The 20,923-nt window shown below is 41.4% G+C and overlaps 1 protein-coding gene across 8 annotated transcripts in view; it reads right to left on the reverse strand.

Moving 5' to 3' along the window:
* Positions 1–20,923, reverse strand: part of DYNC2I1 (dynein 2 intermediate chain 1) — a 110,464-nt gene that overhangs the window by 64,110 nt on the left and 25,431 nt on the right. For 6 of the 8 annotated variants that reach the window (XM_024790703.2, XM_011729939.3, XM_011729940.2 and 3 more), the window contains exons 6-8: positions 13,657–13,712; positions 10,892–10,946; positions 7,246–7,314 (exon numbers count right to left, since the gene is read on the reverse strand). In XM_024790703.2, coding sequence (XP_024646471.2) covers positions 7,246–7,314; positions 10,892–10,946; positions 13,657–13,712 — 180 coding nt within the window. Of the gene's footprint in view, positions 1–7,245; positions 7,315–10,891; positions 10,947–13,499; positions 13,631–13,656; positions 13,713–20,923 lie in introns of those variants that run through there. The other 2 variants (XM_024790704.2, XM_011729943.3) reach the window with 2 other exon arrangements.

Here is a 20,923-nt window from a genome sequence, read left to right on the forward strand (position 1 = left end):
TCAAAAACTAATAGAACTGCAAGAAGAAATAGATGAATCCACTATTATAGCTGGAGACTTCAACATCTCCCTATCAGAAATGGACAGATCCAACAGGCAGAAAATGAGTAAGAATATAGCTGAACTCCACGGCACCATCAGTGAACTGGGTGTACGGGGCAGCTTTAGACTGCTTCACCCAACAGCAGCAGAATACACATTCTTATCAAGCTCGCATATAACACTCACCATGATAGCCCACATTCTGGGCCATAAAACACATCTTAACAAATATAAAAGAACAGAAATTATACATCTGCTCTCAGAGCACAATGGAATCACATTAGAAATCAGTAACAGAAAAATAACTGGAAAATTCCACAATATATGAAGATTAAACAACATATTTCTAAATAACACAGAGGCTCCAAAACACATCTCAGAAATGTAAAAGCATTTTGAACTAAATACAAATGAAAACAAACTTATCGGAATTTGTGGAATGCAAACAAAAGCAGTGCTTCGAGGGCAATTTATAGTGTTGAATGCATATATTAGAAAAGAAGAAAGATCTAAAATCAATCATCTAAGTTTCGAGCTTGGATTAACTAGAAAAACAAGAGCAAATTAAATCTGAAGTAAGCAGAAAAAAGAAATATTAAAGCAGAAATCAATAAAATTAAAAATAGGAAATCAACAGAGAAAAATCAATGAAATCAAAAGTTGGCTTTTTTGAAAATATTGATAAATCAGTACACTTCCAGGCCAAGCTAACTAAGGGAAAAAGAGAGCAGACCCAAATTATTAGCATCAGAAAAGTAAGAGGGGACATCACTGCAGATCCCATGACGTTAAAAGGATAATCTAGTAATACCACGAACAGCTCTATGCCCATAAATCTGATGACCTAGTAAAATGGGCCAGTTTCATGAAAGACACAGTTGCTAAAACTCACACTAGAAGAAACAGAGAATTTAATAGGCCTATACCTCTTAAAGAAATCGAGTCAATAATAACCTTCTAAAAAAGAAAACACAAGGCCCAGCTAGTGCTAGAAAGCACTAGCACTGGTGAATTCTACCAAACATTTAATAAAGAAATTATACAATTCTTACCTGGGCACAGTGGTTCACTCCTGTCATCTCAGCACTTTGGGAGGCCAAGGCAGTCAGATCTGAGATGGGTGAATCACCTGAGGTCAGGAGTTTGAGACTAGCCTGGCCAATATGCTGAAACCCCGTCTCTACTAAAAATACAAAAATTAACTGGGTGTGGTGGCAGGCACCTGTAGTCCCAGCTACTCGGGAGGCTGAGTCAGGAGGATCGCTTGCACCCGGGAGACAGAGGTTGCAGCGAGCCAAGATCACAGCACTGCACTTTAGCCTGGGAGACAGAGCAAGACTCTGTCTCAAAAAAAAAAAAAAAAAAGAAATTACACAATACTTTACACTCTCTTTCAGGGGACAGAGGCAGAAAGAATACTTCCTTAATCATTGTATGAGGCCAGTATGATCCAGATAAAGATATTACAAGAAAAAAAAAACAAGCTACAGAACAATATCATTCATGAATACAGATGCAAAAATCTGCAACGAAATTGTACCAAATCGAAGCTAACAATATATACAAAGAATCACACAGGGCCAGGCACAGTGGCTCACACCTGTAATCCCAGCACTTTGGGAGGCCAAGGCAGTAAGATCACTTGAGCCCAGGAGTTCAAGACCAGCCTGGGTGAGATCTTAAGACCCTGCCTCTACAAAAAATTTAAAAACTAGCTGGGCATGGCAGCTCATGCCTGTAGTTCCAGCTACTCAGGAGGCTGAGGTGGTAAGATTGCTTGAGCATGAGAGGTTGAGGCTACAATGAGCCGTGATCACCCTACTGCACTTGAGTCTGAGCAACAGAGTAACACCCTGCCTCAAAAAAATAAAAGATAAAAAATGAAAAGAATCATACGCCACAATCAGCTGGCATTTATCCCAAGTATGCAAGCCTGCTTTGACATTCAAGGATCAATTAATGTAACCCATCAAATCAACAGGCTAAGAGAGAAAAATCATGAGATCATATCCATAAATGGAGAAAAAACATTTGACAAAATCCAACAACCATTAATGATAAAACTCTTAGTAAACTAGGAATAGAGAGAAATTTCCTCAACTTGATAAAGAACATCTACAAAAAAAATACAGCTAATATCATACCTAAGTGAGAAACTCAAAGTTTTCCCACTACGATTGAAAACAAAAGAATATATCATCTCATCACTCCTTGTCAGCATCATGCTGGAAGTTCTAACTAATGAAATAAGAAAAGGAAATAAAAAGTATACTGATTGGGAAGGAAGGAATTAAAATTTCTTCACAGATAATATGATAGTCTATGCAGAAAATCTGAAAGAACTGAACAACAATAACAAAAAAACCAACTGGAAATAATAAGCAAGGTCACAGAACACAGGGTGAGTACACAAAAGTCAATTTCTTTCCTATATACCAGCAAGGAACAAGTAGAATCTGAAATTAAAAACACATTATTACTTATATTAGCACCCTCAAAACTCAAATAGGTATCAATCTAACAAAACAAGTACAAGATCTCTATGAGGAAAACTATAAAGCTCTGCTAAGCAAAACAAGAATTAAATAAAGGGAGAGATATTCCATGTTCACAAATAAGGCTCAAATCTGTCAAGACGTCAGTTTTTCCCACCTCGACCTATAGCATGCAATCTCAATCGAAGTTTCAGAATTGTATGAATATTGACAAACCAGCTCTAAAGTTACATGTAGAGGCGGAAGATCCAGAATAATCAACACAACATTGAAGGAGAACAAAGTTGGAGAACTGACATGACCTGATGTCAAGACCCACTACAAAGCTATAGCAATCAAGACAGTGTGTACTGGCGAAAAGACTGGACAAATAGATGAATGCAACAGAACAAAAAGCCCAGAAGTAGACCCACATAAATATGTCAACTGATGTTTGAAAAGGGAGCAACAGCAATACAGTACAATGAATGAAAGATAAGTCTCTACAAAAAATGGTTCTGGAACAAATAAACAGTCACACGATAACCTAGACAAAGACCTTACACCCTTCAAGAAAACACACTCAAAACAGATCACAGACTTAAGTGTAAAATGCGAAACTATAAACTCTTAGGAAATAGCACAGGACAAATTTAGATGACTTTAGGTATGGAGATGACTTTTTAGATACAACACCAAAAGCATAATCTATGAAAGAAAAAATTGATAAGCTGGACTTCATTAGAATTAAAAACTTCTGTAAGAGACAATGTCAACATGAAGAGAAGACAAGTCACAGACTGACAGAAAATATTTGCAAAAGACAGCTGATAAAGGAGTGTTATCCAAAATACATATAGAACTCCTAAAACTCAACAATTAAAAAAATGGGTTGAAGACCTTAACAGACATCCCACTAAACAAGACATACAGATGGCAAACAAATATACGAAAAGATGCTCCACATCATACGTCACCAGGAAAATGTAAATTAAAAGGACGGTGAGATACCACTACCCACCTAACCAGAACACCCACAACACCAAATGCAGGGGAGGATGTGGAGCTACAGGAACTCTCACTCATTGCTGGAGAAAGTAAAATCCTACGGCCACTGTGGAGGACAGCTTGGCAATTTACTAACAAAACTAAACATACTCTTATCATATGATCCAGCAATCACACTCCTTGGTAGTTACCCAATAGAGTTGGAAACATGTTCACACAAAAACCTGCACACAGATGTTTACAGCAGATTTATTCATACTTGCCAAAACCTGGAAGCAACCAAGATGTCCTCCAGTTAGTGAGTGGGTAGCCTGCAGTATATCCCTACAATGGATATTATTCAGCACTAGGAGAAATGAGTTATTAAGCCTTGAAGAGACACAGACGGACCTTAAAATGCATATTGCTAAGTGAAAGAAGTCAATCTGGAAAAGGTCACAAACAGTATGATTCCAATCACAGACAATCTGCAACTTACAATGATTCAACGTATGATTTTTTTTTACTTTACAATGGTGCGAAAGTAAAACGCACTGAGTGGAAACTGTACTTTGAATTTTGTTTTTTTCCTGGACTAGCGACATGCAGTATGATATGCAGAAGGATATGCGGTAGGATATGCACCATGATATATGGTGTGACATGCAGTACGATATGCGGTACAATACGTGTTAGGCTATGCACTATGATATATGGTATGATATACGGTGTGACATGCAGTACGATATGCGGTACGATATGTACTATGATATACGGTATGATATACAGTATGATATATGGTGTGACATGCGGTACAATATGTGGTAGGATATGCACTATGATATATGGTATGATATATGGTGTGACACGCAGTACGATATGCAGTAGTATATGCACTGTGATATACGGTATGATATGTGGTGTGACATGCAGTACAATATGCGGTACAATATGTGGTAGAATATGCACTATGATATACGGTATGCTATACGGTGTGACATGCGGTATAATATGCGGTACAATACGTGGTAGGATATGCACTATGATATATGGTATGATATACAGTGTGACATGTGGTACAATATGTGGTACGATATGTGGTAGGATATGCACTGATATACGGTATGATATATGGTGTGACATGTGGTACAATATGCGGAAGGATATGCACTATGATATATGGTATGATATACGGTGTGACACAGTGGTACAATATGCGGTAGGTTATGCACTGTGATATATGGTACGATATGCAGTGTGACGTGCAGTACAATATGCGGTACGATATGCAGTAGGATATGCACTATGATATACGGTATGATATACGGTGTGACATGCAGTACAATATATGGTACAATATGCAGTAGGCTATGCACTGTGATATACAGTACGATATGTGGTGTGACATGCAGTACAATATGCGGTACAATATGCGGTAGGATAGGCACCATGATATACGGTGTGACATACGGTACAATATGCAGCATGATTATGCAGTAGGATATGCACTGTGATATACGGTACGATATGCGGTGTGACATGCAGTACAATATGTGGTATGATATGTGGTACGATACTGTTATGATGCTGGCAGCAGCAGCAGCCACACCTCCCAGGCAGCCACGTGACCAAGAGGCTGAACAACCAACACTCTACAATGTGCTGCAGTCAATACATTATATGAGATATTAAACACCTTATTAAAAAATAGGTTTTGTGTCAAATGATTTTGCCAACTGTAAGATAAGTGTTTGGAGCACATTTAAGGTAGGCTGGGCTAAGCTTCGGTAGTTTAGGCATATTAAATGCATTTTCAAATCACGATACTTTCAACTTACTATGGGTTTACTGGGATGTAACCCTGTCATACGTTGAGGAGTGGCTGTATAAGACACTCCGGAAAGGGCAAAGCTATACAGACACAGACAAGATCAGTGATTACCACGAATAAGGGGGAAGGGAGGGATGAACAGTCGGAGCACAGGGGTTTTTAGGGCAGTGCAACCACTCTGCATGATGCCCTGTGGTGGATCCACATCACGGCCCATTTGCCCAAACCCACAGAATGTTTAAGGCCAAGAGCGAACCCTAACATAAATCTTGGACTTCGATGATAATGACACATCGATGTAGGCTTCACTCTGCCAGGGTATGTTGATAATGGGGGAGGTTATTCATGTGTGGGGGCGAGGGAGTATATGGGAAATCTCTGTGTCTTCCTGTCAATATATTTTTTTTTGAGATGGAGTTTTGCTCTCGTTGCCCAGGCCTGAGTACAACGGCTCAATCTCAGCTCACTGCAACCTCCACCTCCTGGGTTCAAGCAATTCTCCTGCCTCAGCCTCCTGAGTAGCTGGGATTACAGGTGCCCGCCACCACGCCCCGCTAATTTTGTATTTTTAGTAGAGATGGGGTTTCGCCATGTTGGCCAGGTTGGTCTCGAACTTCTGACCTCAGGTGATCTGCCCACCTCGGCCTCCCAAAGTACTGGGATTACAGGGGTGAGCCTACGCCTAGCCCCTTCCTCTCAATTTTGATGGAAACATAAAACTGCTCTAAAAAAAAAATAAAGTCTTAGCCAGGAGTAGTGTCTTATGCCTATGGTCCCAACTACTCGAAAGGCTGAGTCAGGAGAATCACTTGAGCCCAAGAGTCTGAGGCTGCATTGAGCTATGATTGTGCCAGCCTGGGCAACAGAGCGAGCCCCTGTCTCAAAATAAATATAAAATAAAAAATAATAAAGTCTTATAAAAAATAAATAAGGTCCTCGTGGCACATTATCATATAAAGTCATTGTACATTATATTAAATAATATATACATTTATTGTATCAATAAATACAACACCTGCTGACTGACAAAAAGAACAAAAACAGGAATTTTAAATGAAAACTAATAGCATCACATTTCTTATTCTTGCTCAACTCAGCAGACCCAGTGGCGCTTAGTCATGTCCTATGTCTGGCCAGGATTTTGAAACTACAATTCATCCACTCTGCAAACACTCACAACACACTTAGTGTGGGCCAGGTACTCAGCCAGGTGAGGAAACAGTGGGGAATGGAGCAGACACCGTCACTTCTGTGCAGAGCTAGAACCACACTGGGGGACACACCCCTGAGAAGGAACAAGAAACCCCCATTACCAGGAGTTCACCCGCCCAAGGAGAGCCCCACGTGCTCTCCATCAAGCTCTGCACTATGTCCTTCAGAGGCCTCGTCCGCAATTCTTCCCTCATATGAGGATACTTACAATTTCTTGATCTCTCCGGTTTTGCATATATATTCTGAAAATTATTTATAACCTTGTATAATTCTCAGCAACCATGGCCTGGATCATGTCTTTTGTGATTTCTCTATTAGGTGTCTTCAAATCTCCTCACTTTCTTCAACTTACACAGAACAACAATGAGAAGGCTGTCTGTTCATTCACCCTAAACCTCTTCTCTCCAATTTCTTTGCAAAATCCTCTCCTCTTCCAGAAAGAAAGAGGCTCAAGTACCTGACGGTGTGCACACAACCCAGTTACATTCCTTGACCCCCACAACCCAGATGGCTTTCAACAAGATCAAGGACTTCAAACAACTCCAAGTGTGAATTTCATATGAAAATCTCATCTGTCCCTGCTATCTGAAAGGGACAATAATTACACTAGTAAAATGCTGACAGGAAAGCAAGGAAATGTGAGTGGAAGTCTGTGCTGGGACAGGATTGCAAAACTATAAGACGAAGTACTCTCCTTACCACAGTTTCCTCGCCTCCTGGCCTCTGGTCCAGCTTCCACCACACGGAAGAACCTTCCTCATGGCCATGCTAATGGAGAGAGAACAGCCCCATCAGCCAGGACACAGGTGAGATTCCAGGAGACACGCACGCCACACAGCTCCCCACAGAGCCCACCGGCCCTCAGCAGCCAGGACACAGGTGAGATTCCACAGGTGCACAGACTGCGAAACTCGCGCTCTGGGATGCGGGTCCCACCCTGGGACTGACAAACTGTGTGACTTAGAGCTTAGAGCAAGTATCTTCAACCCTCTGTGCCTCAGCTTTCTCTTCTGAAAAATCAGAATTACGGCACCTGTTTCACAGCAGCAGTGAGAGGACCGGATAAAAGGACACACAAGAAGCCCGGATCCCTGTGTGTGATGAAGAAAAAGCCTTGCAAATGTCACCTTTATCAACGACGCTAGGAAGATCTATGCACTTAGAAGTCACTACTCAGGCCAGGCATGGCGGCTCACGCCTATAGTCCCAGCACTCTGGGAGGCTGAGGAGGGTAGATCACCTGAGGTCAGGAGTTTGAGACCAGCCTAGCCAACATGGTGAAATCCCGTCTCTACTAAAAATAAAAAAAATTAGCCAGGCAGGGTGGCAGGTACCTGCAATCCCAGCTACTTGGGAGGCTGAGGCAGGAGAATCTCTTGAACCCAGGAGGCAGAGGTTGTGGTGAGCTGAGATCGCACCACTGCACTCCAGCCTGGGCGACAAGAGCGAAACTCAGTCTCAAAAAAAAAAACAAGTGACTACCCAAAACTAGGCAGTGTCTAAAACTGGTGACAATATAATGTATTATTCATGAAGAAAACAGAAAAAGAACTTTCCATGTGTCCAGAAAACTATTCTGGCACATAGCAGGCACTCCATAAATGCTGAAGAATTGAATCAAGATAAATTCAGTGTTGCTGCTGTAAAATGTGGATCTAATCAGAGCCAAAACAAGCTGTTAAATACGTTCACAATGAACTGAAATTTTTCTAGAAAAAAACACATCATATATTTTACTGCTCTGGAAAAGAAAAATAAAAGAATGTAAAATATCCCATTGGCTACCTCATTGATAATTTTTATACTGATTATAGGTTGCACGGATACTATTTTAGATTTATTGGATTATATAAGATGTTATGAAATTAATTCATGTTTCTTTTGTATGTTTATAAGAAAATGTAAAATTATAGGCCAGGTGTGGTGGCTCGCACCTGTAATCCCAGTACTTTAGGAGGCTGAGGCAGGAGGATCACCTGAGCCCAGAAGTGCGAGACCAGTCTGGGCAACACAGCAAGACCCCACCTCTATTTTTTTTTTTTTTTTTTTTTTTTGAGACAGAGTCTCGCTCCATGGCCCAGGCTGGAGTACAGTGATGCGATCTCGGCTCACTGCAATTTCCACGTCCCAGGTTCAAGCAATTCTCCTGCCTCAGCCTCCCAAGTAGCTGGGATTACAGGAGTCCACCACCATGCCTGGCTAATTTTTGTATTTTGAGTAGAGATGGAGTTTCACCATGTTGGTCAGGCTGGTCTCAAACTCCTGACCTCAGGTGATGCCCCTGCCTTGGCCTCCCAAAGTGCTGGGGTTACAGGCCTGAGCCACCACACCTGGCCTTTTTAAAATTTTTTGTTGTTGTTGTTTTTATACAGATGAGGAATTCCTATGCTGCCCAGGCTGGTCTCGAACATCTGGTATATTTTTTAAAATAAAAATAAAAAATAAAATTTAAAATTATAAATGTGGCTCACGTTATAATTCTAGTTAACAATGCCAACCTGGAGCTTAGAGAAAAAATTGGGGAACATGAAAAAAATAGGAAAATAAATCTATATGTTTTCATCCAATAATTCCACAATTCCACTTCAAGAAATGTATCCACAAAAATAACACAGTAGATCTATAACATCCAAACTGGAGGGATTTCCACAATGAACTAGGAAGAACAGGAGGGCTGTGTGTGTGTGTGTGTGTGTGTGTGTGTGTGTGTAAACGTTTAAAACTGGCTTCCAAATTCCCAAATATACATACCAATATATGATTATAAAAGATTATATGAGAAATATTTGTAGGTCTTTTTTTTTCTGTGGTAAATGTGTGGCTATAGCCAGATAATAAGCAATCCCACCACCACCACCAAAATTAAATAAATAAAACATCTGCGTCAAAACAACAGGTGCTGTATGACCTAATTTATGTAAAATCATGTTTGTGTACGGATATAGAATAAAGCAATTCATAAAAATATGGCACGAAGGCTGAGCGCGGTGGCTCCTGCCTGTAATCCCAGCACTTTGGGAGGCCGAAGCAGGTGGATCACCTGAAGTCAGGAGTTCAAGATCAGCCTGGCCAAATACTAAAAATACAAAAATTAGCTGGGTGCAGTGGCGCATGCCTGCGATCCCAGCTACTCAGAAGGCTGAGGCACGAATCACTTGAACCCAGGAGGCAGAGGTTGAGGTGAGCTGAGATCGCGCCACTGCACTCCAGCCTGGGAGACAGAGCAAGACTCCAACTCAGCATATATATATATATATATATATATGGCAGAAAATTGTTAAATATGATTATCTCAAGGTCATGGGTTTCAGATAACTACCAAAAAAGAAAAAATTATTCTCCAGAAATAATTCATAAAATTCAAAATATGCTTGCCACGTTATCTGTAATAACAAAAAAAAAAGAGGAAAATGGTTTAATAATAACCCTAACTCCACAGTGTGCTATTTTAGTTACTAAGTAATCGTTATGAAGACTCCTCTTATGATACTATTGGAGATGGTGGAGATAATGAAGACTGTGGAGAAACGCTGATGTGCTAAGTGACAAGCTCAGCACAGGGTACAATTCTCCTGGTGCATAAATACATGTCACAAGGTAGCTTAACACATGGAAACAATTATGCAAGGAGAGGGATTACGCGTGTGTGTTAGTCACGAGTGTCTATTAATAACATGTGCTTGGTAGAATTTGCCAGAGAAGCCGTCAGAGCCCGAGCTACTTTGTGGGGAGATTCTTAACATAAACATAATTTCTTGACTTACTATAGGTCAGCTCAGCCTATTGCTTCTAGCAGTTTTAGTAACTGATAGTCTCTAGGAATTTGTCCGTTCATCTAAATTACCTAATTTGTTACCATAAAATATTGTCCTATCTGTGATTGAAAGTGGGGTGCTAAAGTTCCTATTATTGTGAATTGTCTATTTCTCCCTTCAATTCTGTCAGGTTTTGCTGCTTGTGTTTTGGGGCCCTCTTGTTAGGTAAATATTCATTTACAATTGTTACATCTCCTTGCTGAACTAATTATTTGGTCATTCTGAATTGTCTATCTCTAGTAACACTTTCTGTCTCAAAATCTGTTTTATCTGATATTAGTATAGCCAGTCCAGCCCTCTCATAGCTGCTGTTTGACAGATTCTCTTTGTCCAGCTTTTTACTTTCAACCTATTTGTGTCTTCTAGCCTAAAGTAAGTCTCTAGTGTGCCTTCTGGAATCACCACTCAAATAAACCATCTGCAAATGAGCCCTGTCTCAGCCTCTGCTTTCAAGGGGAAGCCCAAACTAAGATGATGGCTAATCTGAATGTACCATAAAATTGATGTATCCTCAGTGGAGACTGCCTTACCTTCCGTCTTGAATCTTTATCTTTTCCGTGATTCCTTACTAAATTCTCAGCATACCTGGAAAGCAAACATAATCAAAATCAAAATTTACTTCTAAATGAGCGCTTTTAAAAAATAAAACATTTTCCATATCAGTGAAAGTTCTTAACAATATTTTGATACGATTAAGAACTACTATAGGCCAGGCGCGGTGGCTCAAGCCTGTAATCCCAGCACTTTGGGAGGCCGAGACGGGCGGATCACGAGGTCAGGAGATCGAGACCATCCTGGCTAACACAATGAAACCCCGTCTCTACTAAAAATACAAAAAAATTAGCCGGGCAAGGTGGCGGGCGCCTGTAGTCCCAGCTACACGGGAGGCTGAGGCAGGAGAATGGCGTAAACCCGGGAGGCGGAGCTTGCAGTGAGCCGAGATAGCGCCACTGCACTCCAGCCTGGGCGACAGAGCGAGACTCCGTCTCAAAAAAAAAAAAAAAAAAAAAAAAAAAGAACTACTATAACCAGGGGCAACGACTTGCACTTGTAATCCCAGCTATTTGGGAGCCTGGGGCAGGAGGATCACTTAAGGCCAGGAGTTCGGGACCAGCCTGGGCAACAGAGTAGACCCCATCTCTACAAAAATAAAAAATTAGCCTGGCATGGTGGCACATGCCGTAGTCTCAGCTACTTGGGAGGCTGAGGCAGGAGGATTGCTTGAGCCCAGGAGTTTGAAGCTGCAGTGAGCCATGATTGTGCCACTGCACTCCAGCCTGGGTGACAGAGCAAGACCCTTTCTCAAAAAATAATTAAAAAAAAAAAAAACTGTTGCAGGTTAGCAAAGCATGTTTTATTATAGCAATAAATGTTAAAGTCTTCCTAGCATTCTTACTCTTTTAGCAATAATTCAAGACAGAAAATATCTTCCAGAGAAGAAATTACGTGTTTTAACAAACTTGTGTGTGAGTGCAAATCTACATTCTTTAGGAGTTCTTGGCCGGGTGCGGGGCTCATGTCTGTAATCCCAGCACTTTGGGAGGCCGAGGTGGGCAGACTGCCTGAGGTCAAGAGCTCGGGACCAGTCTGGCACACGGTGAAACTTCATCTCTACTAAAAATACAAAAAAATTAGCCAGTCATGGTGGCATGTGCCTGTAATCCCAGCTACTTGGGAGGCTGAGGCAGGGGAATTGCTTGAATCAGGGAGGTGGAGGTTACAGTTAGCCAAGATCATGCCGCTGCACTCCAGCCTAGGCAACAGAGCAAGACTCCATCTCAAAAAACAGAGTTCTAGAAATTTTCTATAATTTTATTGGTCTGTCTGAAATACTATTTTATATTAAATATAAAATAAAATATATAATATGTAATACAAATATAAAATAAAAGATATTTCTAAAAGAAAGATTTATCTTGAAATATGTTTTACTTTTAAATCACATTTCATGTTAGTTAGGACCTAAAATAAAGATGTGCAAAATATCAAACTGATTCTCAATTTTTAAACTTTCATTCATACCAATATACCATGTGGTTTAACAAAAGTACTGAATTGAGCAAAAGAGTCTTCTTGTGCCTTCTAGTGGACATGCAGTATAAAACCCAGGAACTGACACCCGAGGTTTAAGTGTTAGCTTTGCCCAAACTTGTAAAAATTTGGGTAAGACATTTAACCTGGGTTTTCTAATCTTTGAAAAAGGATTACAAAATCTGATTGTCAGAAAGAACAAATTAAAGTCTAAGGCTTATATATGAGAGTTTAGGCCAGGCACGGTGGCTCACGCCTGTCATCCCAGACTTTGGGAGGCCAAGGTGGGTGGCTCACTTGAGGCCAGGAGTTCGATACCAGCCTAGCCAACATGGCAAAACCCCATCTCTACCAAAAATACAAAAATTAGCTGGGCATGGTGGTGTGTGCCTGTAGTTCCAGTTACTCGGGAGGCTGAGGCAGAACAGTTTGAACCTGGGAGGCGGAGGTTGCAGTGAGCCAAGATCGCACCACTGCACTCCAGCCTTGGTGACAAAGTGAGACTCTGTCTCAAAAAAAAAAAAAAAAGAGTTTATACAGAAACTCCAATTAATCTATAATCTTCGCAAAACCCACATGACACAGGATTTATCATCATTGCTTTAGCGAAAGGCCACCCAACACTGCAACTAAAAGGTAGACAGGAAATTCCAACCAAGGCTGACCCCCACCCCCAGCTCTGGGGGTCTCTGCCAAGGCATCAGGGTGGAATGTTCCGTCCTGGGTGTTCACAAGCGACAAACAATGGGCAGAGGGGGACTTGCCGGCATGTACTGTTTTTAGTGGCTGTGAACCAGAATGGTTTGCTCAGGTCTGTAAAGGGGCAAAACCGCCCACCTGTGGATCTTTAACTTCAGGCAGGGAGGACGCCCTCTTGCACATGAAGAGGCTCCCAAGTGAATTATTCTCCCCAAAGTCAGTACCAATTTTCTAATTTTGCATGAGCAAATGTTAAAAAGGACAAAAACAGATCCTGAGGCAATAAATAGAAACAATAATATTAAAATGGAAAAAATAAAAATAAATATAATTAATTTAAAAGGCAAAATAAAAAACTAATAATTTCATAATAAGTTTCCAAGCTCCTCTAGTATTCCTAAAACATACCAACCCATTTGGAGGGGCTAAGGGGTAAAATCTAGAGAAAATGAAGTATAACTGATTCCCACAGACTGGCCACCACTGGAGCCAGTAAGAAAATTCCCTGAAGCATTCCACGAGAGCGGCACACGTCAAGGTCGACCACAGGGCACGCAATCCTTACTGGCTGCTGGTCCCATCTCTTTTTGAGCTTGCACCTCGATTTCTGTGTTCACCATTCTAGCAAACAAAAGAATAATCCCATAACCATTTATTAACATATGGGAATGAAGTAAGCATAATTAGTAAACCCCATAAAACAAGAATGGATTGAAAATTTAACAATAGCATCTACACCACAAGTATCTTTTAAATAACTATTTTGGCCAGCTATTTTTAGTAAATTAGATAATTAAATGTAAAGAAAATGGATAAACGTATATATAAAAGGGTGATTATGCCAGGCGCGGTGGCTCACGCCTGTGATCCCAGCGCTTTGGGAGGCCAAGGTGCGTGGATCACCTGAGGTTGGGAGTTAGAGACCAGCCTAACCAACACAGAGAAATCCCGTCTCTACTAAAAATACAAAATTAGCTGGGCGTGGTGGTACACACCTGTAGTCCCAGCTACTCAGGAGGCTGAGGCAGGATAATTACTTGAACCCAGGAGGTGGAGGTTGCAGTGAGCCGAGATCACGCCACTGCACTCCAGCCTGGGCAACAGAGCGAGACATCATCTCAAAAACAGAAACAAAAACTTTACAAAATTAATCAGAAAAAAGTGTTATGTTTAACAGAACAATGTGTTGTGGTCCGTAAAATGAATTGGAATGGGAAAAAAATAAAATCACTAGTGCTGGGTAGGAAAAATTATGATTTACTGACTAGATATAAAAAGGGAAGAGAAAAAAAAGTCATCAAGTTAATGTTAAGAGTCAGACCTGGGTGTAGGCAAGCAGCGCATAGCACTGGGGGCCCTGGCTGTGGTGATGGCAGCCAGTCAGGCTGCACGTGGGGCCAGGAGAAGCGTGCTGTGATTATCTCAGCACCTACCACACAGGGAGGCAGGTAACGCTGCTCACCCAGATGGCCTACAAATGGCAGAGCTGAGAAAAAGCTCAGCACGTTGTCGTCAAACTCCTGTGGCCTCATCACACAGTCCCTCAGGACTAACACTCTGGAAAGGAGAGTCCTGGGCTGAAAAAGGTATTTACAAGTAATCACTTGAATCCACTACTTCCAGGAGCAGAAAGGAGATGATCCAATCTTGAAAAGGATAAAAGTATGGCAGGCATGGTGGTTCACATCCTAATCCCATCCATTTGGCAGGCTGAAGTAGCTTGAGGCCAGGAGTTCAAGATCAGCCTAGGCAACACAGCTAGAACCCATCTCTAAAAAAATTGCTTTTGCTGGGCATGGTGGCTCACGCCTGTAATCCCAGAACTTTGGGAGGCCAAGGTGGGCGGATCATGAGGTCAGGAGATGGAGACCATCCTGGCTAACACAGTGAAACCCCGTCTCTACTAAAAATACAAAAGTGGTGGTAGGCGCCTGTAGTCCCAGCTACTCAGGAGGCTGAGGCAGGAGACTGGCGTGAACCCTGGAGGTGGAGCTTGCAGTGAGTGGAGATCACACCACTGCACTCCAGCCTGGACAACAGAGCGAGACTCCGTCTCAAAAACAAAAATTGCTTTTTAAAACGATAAAGGTGAGGGGATCTGCGCCAAGATGGCCAAATAGGAACAGCTCCAGCCTCCAGCTCCCAGCGTGAGCAACATGGAAGACGGGTGATTTCTGCACTTCCAACTGAGGTACGGGGTTCATCTCACTGGGGCGTGTTGGACAGTGGGTACAGCCCAACAAGTGAGAGCTGAAGCAGGGCAAGGCATCGCCTCACCCGGGAAGCGCAAGGGGGAAGGGAATTCCCTTTCCTAGTCAAGGGAAACCGAGACACACGACACCTGGAAAATTGGGTCACTCCCACCCTAACACTGCGCTTTACCAAGGGTCTTAGCAAAGGGCACAATAGGAGATTATATCCCGGGCCTGGCTCGGAGGGTCCCACGCCCATGGAGCCTCCCTCATTGCTAGCACAGCAGTCTGAGATCTAACTGCAAGGCAGCAGCGAGGCTAGGGGAGGGGCACCCACCATTGCTGAGGCTTAAGTAAGTAAACAAGGCTGCCAGAAGGCTGGAACTGGGTGGAGCCCACCACAGCTCAAGAAGGCCTGCCTGCCTCTGTAGACTCCACCTCTGGGGACAGGGCATAGCCAAACAAAAGGCAGCAGAATCCTCTGCAGATGTAAATGTCCCTGTCTGACAGCTTTGAAGAGTAGTGGTTTTCCCAGCACGGAGTTTGAGATCTGAGAACGGATAGACTGTCTGCTCAAGTGGGTCCCTGACCCGAGTAGCCTAACTGGGAGACATCCCCAACTAGGGGCAGACTGACACCTCACACCTCACACGGCCAGATACACCTCTGAGACGAAGTTTCCAGAGGAACGATCAGACAGCAAAGCAATATTCACTCTTCTGCAGCCTCCGCTGCTGATACCCAGGCAAACAGGGTCTGGAGTGGACCTCCAGCAAACTCCAACAGACCTGCAGTTGAGGGTCCTGACTGTTAGAGGGAAAAATAACAAACAGAAAGGACATCCACACCAAAACCCTATCTGTATGTCACTATCATCAAAGCCCAAATGTAGATAAAAACCACAAAGACGGGGAAAAAGCAGTACAGAAAAGCTGGAAATTCTAAAAATCACAGCGCCTCTCCCCCTCCAAAGGAACGCATCTCCTCGACAGCAACAGAACAAAGCTGGAAAGAGAATGACTTTGATGAGTTGAGAGAAGAAGACTTCAGACAACCAAACTTCTCTGAGCTAAAGGAGGAAGTTCAAACCCATCGCAAAGAAACTAAAAACCCTGAAAAAAGATTTGACGAATGGCTACTAGAATAACCAATGCAGACAAGTCCTTAAACGATCTGATAGAGATGAAAACCATGACACGAGAACTACGTGATAAATGCACAAGCTTCCGTAACCGACTTGATCAACTGGAAGAAAGAGTATCAGTGATTGAAGATCAAATGAATGAAATGAAGCGAGAAGAGAAGTTTAGAGAAAAAAGAGTAAAAAGAAATGAACAAGCCCTCCAAGAAATATGGGACTATGTGAAAAGACCAAATCTACGTCTGACCGGTGCACCTGAAAGTGACAGGGAGAATAGAAACAAGTTGGAAAACACTCTGCAGGATATTATCCAGGAGAACTTCCCCAACCTAGCAAGGCAGGCCAACATTCAAATTCAGGAAATACAGAGAACACCACAAAGATACTCCTCGAGAAGAGCAACTCCAAGACACATAATTGTCAGATTCACCAAAGTTGAAATGAAGGAAAATGTTAAGGGCAGCCAGAGAGAAAGGTCGGGTTACACACAAAGGGACGCCCATCAGACTAACAGTAGATCTTTCGGCAGAAACTCTCCAAGCCAGGAGTGGGGGCCAATATTCAACATTCTTAAAGAAAAGAATTTTCAACCCAGAATTTCATATCCAGCCAAACTAAGTTTCATAAGTGAAGGAGAAATAAAATCCTTTACAGACAAGCAAATGCTGAGAGATTCTATCACCACCAGGCCTGCCTTACAAGAGCTCCTGAAGGAAACACTAAACATGGGAAGGAACAACCAGTACCAGCCATTGCAAAAACATGCCAAACTATAAAGACCACCGATGCTAGGAAGAAACTGCATCAACTAACGAGCAAAATAACAAGCTAACATCATAATGACAGGATCAAGTTCACACATAACAATATTAACCTTAAATATAAATGGGCTAAATGCTCCAATTAAAAGACACAGACTGGCAAATTGGATAAATAGTAAAGACTCATCAGTGTGCTGTATTCAGGAGACCCATCTCACATGCAGAGACACACATAGGCTCAAAAAAAGGGATGGAGGAAGATGTACCAAGCAAATGGAAAACAAAAAAAGGCAGGGGTTGCAATCCTAGTCTCTGATAAAATAGACTTTAAACCAACAAAAATCAAAAGAGACAAAGAAGGCCATTACATAATGGTAAAGGGATCAATTCAACAAGAAGAGCTTACTATTCTAAATATATATGCAACCAATACAGGAGAACCCAGATTCATAAAGCAAGTCCTTAGAGACTTACAAAGAGACTTAGACTCCCACAAAATAATAATGGGAGACTTTAACACCCCACTGTCAACATTAGACAGATCAACAAGACAGTAAGTTAACAAGGATATCCAGGAATTGAACTCAACTCTGCACCAAGCAGACCTAATAAACATCTACAGAACCCTCCACCCCAAAACAACAGAATATACATTCTTCTTAGCACCACATCGCACTTATTCCAAAATTGACCACATAGTTGGAAGTAAAGCGCTCCTCGGCAAATGTAAAAGAACAGAAAATATAACAAACTGTCTCTCAGACCACAGTGCAATCAAACTAGAACTCAGGATTAAGAAACTCACTCAATACCACTCAACTACATGGAAACTGAACAACCTGCTCCTGAATGACTACTGGGTACACAACAAAATGAAGGCAGAAATAAAGATGTTCTTTGAAACCAATGAGAACAAAGATACAACATACCAGAATCTCTGGGACACATTTAAAGCAAGGTGTAGAGGGAAATTTATAGCACTGAATGCCCACAAGACAAAGCAGGAAAGATCTAAAATTGACACTCTAACATTACAATTAAAAGAACCAGAGAAGCAAGAGGAAACACATTCAAAAGCTAGCAGAAGGCAAGAAATAACTAAGATCAGAGCAGAACTAAAGGAGATAGAGACACAAAAAACGCTTCAAAATATCAGTGAATCCAGGAGCTGGTTTTTTGAAAAGATCAACAAAATTGATAGACCGCTAGCAAGACTAATAAAGAAGAAAGAGAGAAGAACCAAATAGATGCAATAAAAAACGATAAAGGGGATATCACCACCAACCCCACAGAAATGCAAACTATCATCAGAGAATACTATAAACGCCTCTACACAAATAAACTAGAAAACCTAGAAGAAATGGATAAATTCCTGGACACTTACACTCTCCCAAGACTAAACCAGGAAGACCTGAGTAGACCAATAACAGGCTCTGAAATTGAGGCAATAATTAATAGCCTACCAACCAAAGAAAGTCCAGGACCAGACGGATTCACAGACGAATTCTACCAGAGGTACAAGGAGGAGTTGGTACCATTCCTTCTGAAATTATTCCAACCAATAGAAAAAGAGAGAATCCTCCCTAACTCATTTTATGAGGCCAACATCATTCTGATACCAAAGCCTGGCAGAGACACAACAAAAAAAGAGAATTTTAGACCAATATCGCTGATGAACATCAATGCAAAAATCCTCAATAAAATACTGACAAACCGAATCCAGCAGCACATCAAAAAGCTTATCCACCATGATCAAGTGGGCTTCATCCCTGGGATGCAAGGCTGGTTCAACATATGCAAATCAACAAACTTAATCCAGCATATAAATAGAACCAAAGACAAAAATCACATGATTATCTCAACAGACGCAGAAAAGGCCTTTGACAAAATTCAACAGCCCTTCATGCTAAAAACTCTCAATAAATTCGGTAATGATGGAACATATCTCAAAATAATAAGAGCTATTTATGACAAACCCACAGCCAATATCATACTGAATGGGCAAAAACTGGAAGCATTCCCCTTGAAAACTGGCACAAGACAGGGATGCCCTCTCTCACTACTCCTATTCAATATAGTGTTGGAAGTTGTGGCCAGGGCAATCAGGCAAGAGAAAAAAATAAAGGGTATTCAATTAGGAAAAGAGGTAGTCAAATTGTCCCTGTTTGCAGATGACATGATTGTATATTTAGAAAACCCCATCATCTCAGCCCAAAATCTCCTTAAGCTGATTAGCAACTTCAGCAAAGTCTCAGGATACAAAATCAATGTGCAAAAAACACTAGCATTCTTATACACCAATTACAGACAAACAGAGAGCCAAATCATGAGTGAAATCCCATTCCCAATTGCTTCAAAGAGAATAAAACACCTAGGAATCCAACTTACAAGGGATGTGAAGGACCTCTTCAAGGAACACTACAAACCACTGCTCAATGAAATAAAAGAGGACACAAACAAATGGAAGAACATTCCATGCTCATGGATAGGAAGAATCAATATCGTGAAAATGGCCATACTGACCAAGGTAATTTATAGATTCAATGCCATCCCCATTAAGCTACCAATGACTTTCTTCACAGAATTGGAAAAAACTACTTTAAAGTTCATATGGAACCAAAAAAGAGCCTGCATTGCCAAGACAGTCCTAAGTCAAAAGAACAAAGCTGGAGGCATCATGCTACCTGACTTCAAACTACACTACAAAGCTACAGTAACCTAAACAGCATGGTACTGGTACCAAAACAGAGACATAGACCAATGGAACAGAACAGAGCCCTCAGAAATAATACCACACATTCATAACCATCTGATCTTTGACAAACCTGACAAAACAAGAAATGGGGAAAGGATTCCCTATTTAATAAATGGTGCTGGGAAAACTGGCCAGCCATAAGTAGAAAGCTGAAACTGGATCCCTTCCTTACACATTATACAAAAATTAATTCAAGATGGATTAGAGACTTAAATGTTAGACCTAAAACCATAAAAACCCAGAAGAAAACCGAGGCAATACCATTCAGGACACAGGCATGGGCAAGGACTTCACGTCTAAAACACCAAAAGCAATGGTAACAAAAGCCAAAATTGACAAATGTGATCTAATTAAACTAAAGAGCTTCTGCACAGAAAAAGAAACTACCATCAGATTGAACAGGCAACCTACAGAATGGGAGAAAATTTTTGCAATCTACTCATCTGACAAAGGGCTAATATCCAGAATCTACAAAGAACTCAAACAAATTTACAAGAAAAAAACAAACAACCCCATCAAAAACTGGGCAAATGATATGCACAGACACTTCTCAAAAGAAGACATTTATGCAGCCAACAGACACATGAAAAAACGCTCATCATCACTACCCATCAGAGAAATGCAAATCAAAACCACAATGAGGTACCACTGCACACCAGCTAGAATGGCAATCATTAAAAAGTCAGGAAACAACAGGTGCTGGAGAGGCTATGGAGAAATAGAAACACTTTTACACTGTTGGTGGGACTGTAAACTAGTTCAACCATTGTGCAAGACAGTGTGGCGATTCCTCAAGGATCGAGAACTAGAAATACCATTTGACCCAGCCATCCCATTACTGGGTACATACCCAAAGGATTATAAATCATGCTGCTATAAAGACACATGCACACGTATGTTTACTGCAGCACTATTCACAATAGCAAAGACTTGGAACCGAACCAAATGTCCATCAATGACAGACTGGATTAAGAAAATGTAGC

The sequence above is a fragment of the Macaca nemestrina genome, chromosome 4, assembly GCF_043159975.1.
Source record: "Macaca nemestrina isolate mMacNem1 chromosome 4, mMacNem.hap1, whole genome shotgun sequence".
NCBI classification, from domain to species: Eukaryota; Metazoa; Chordata; class Mammalia; order Primates; family Cercopithecidae; genus Macaca; species Macaca nemestrina.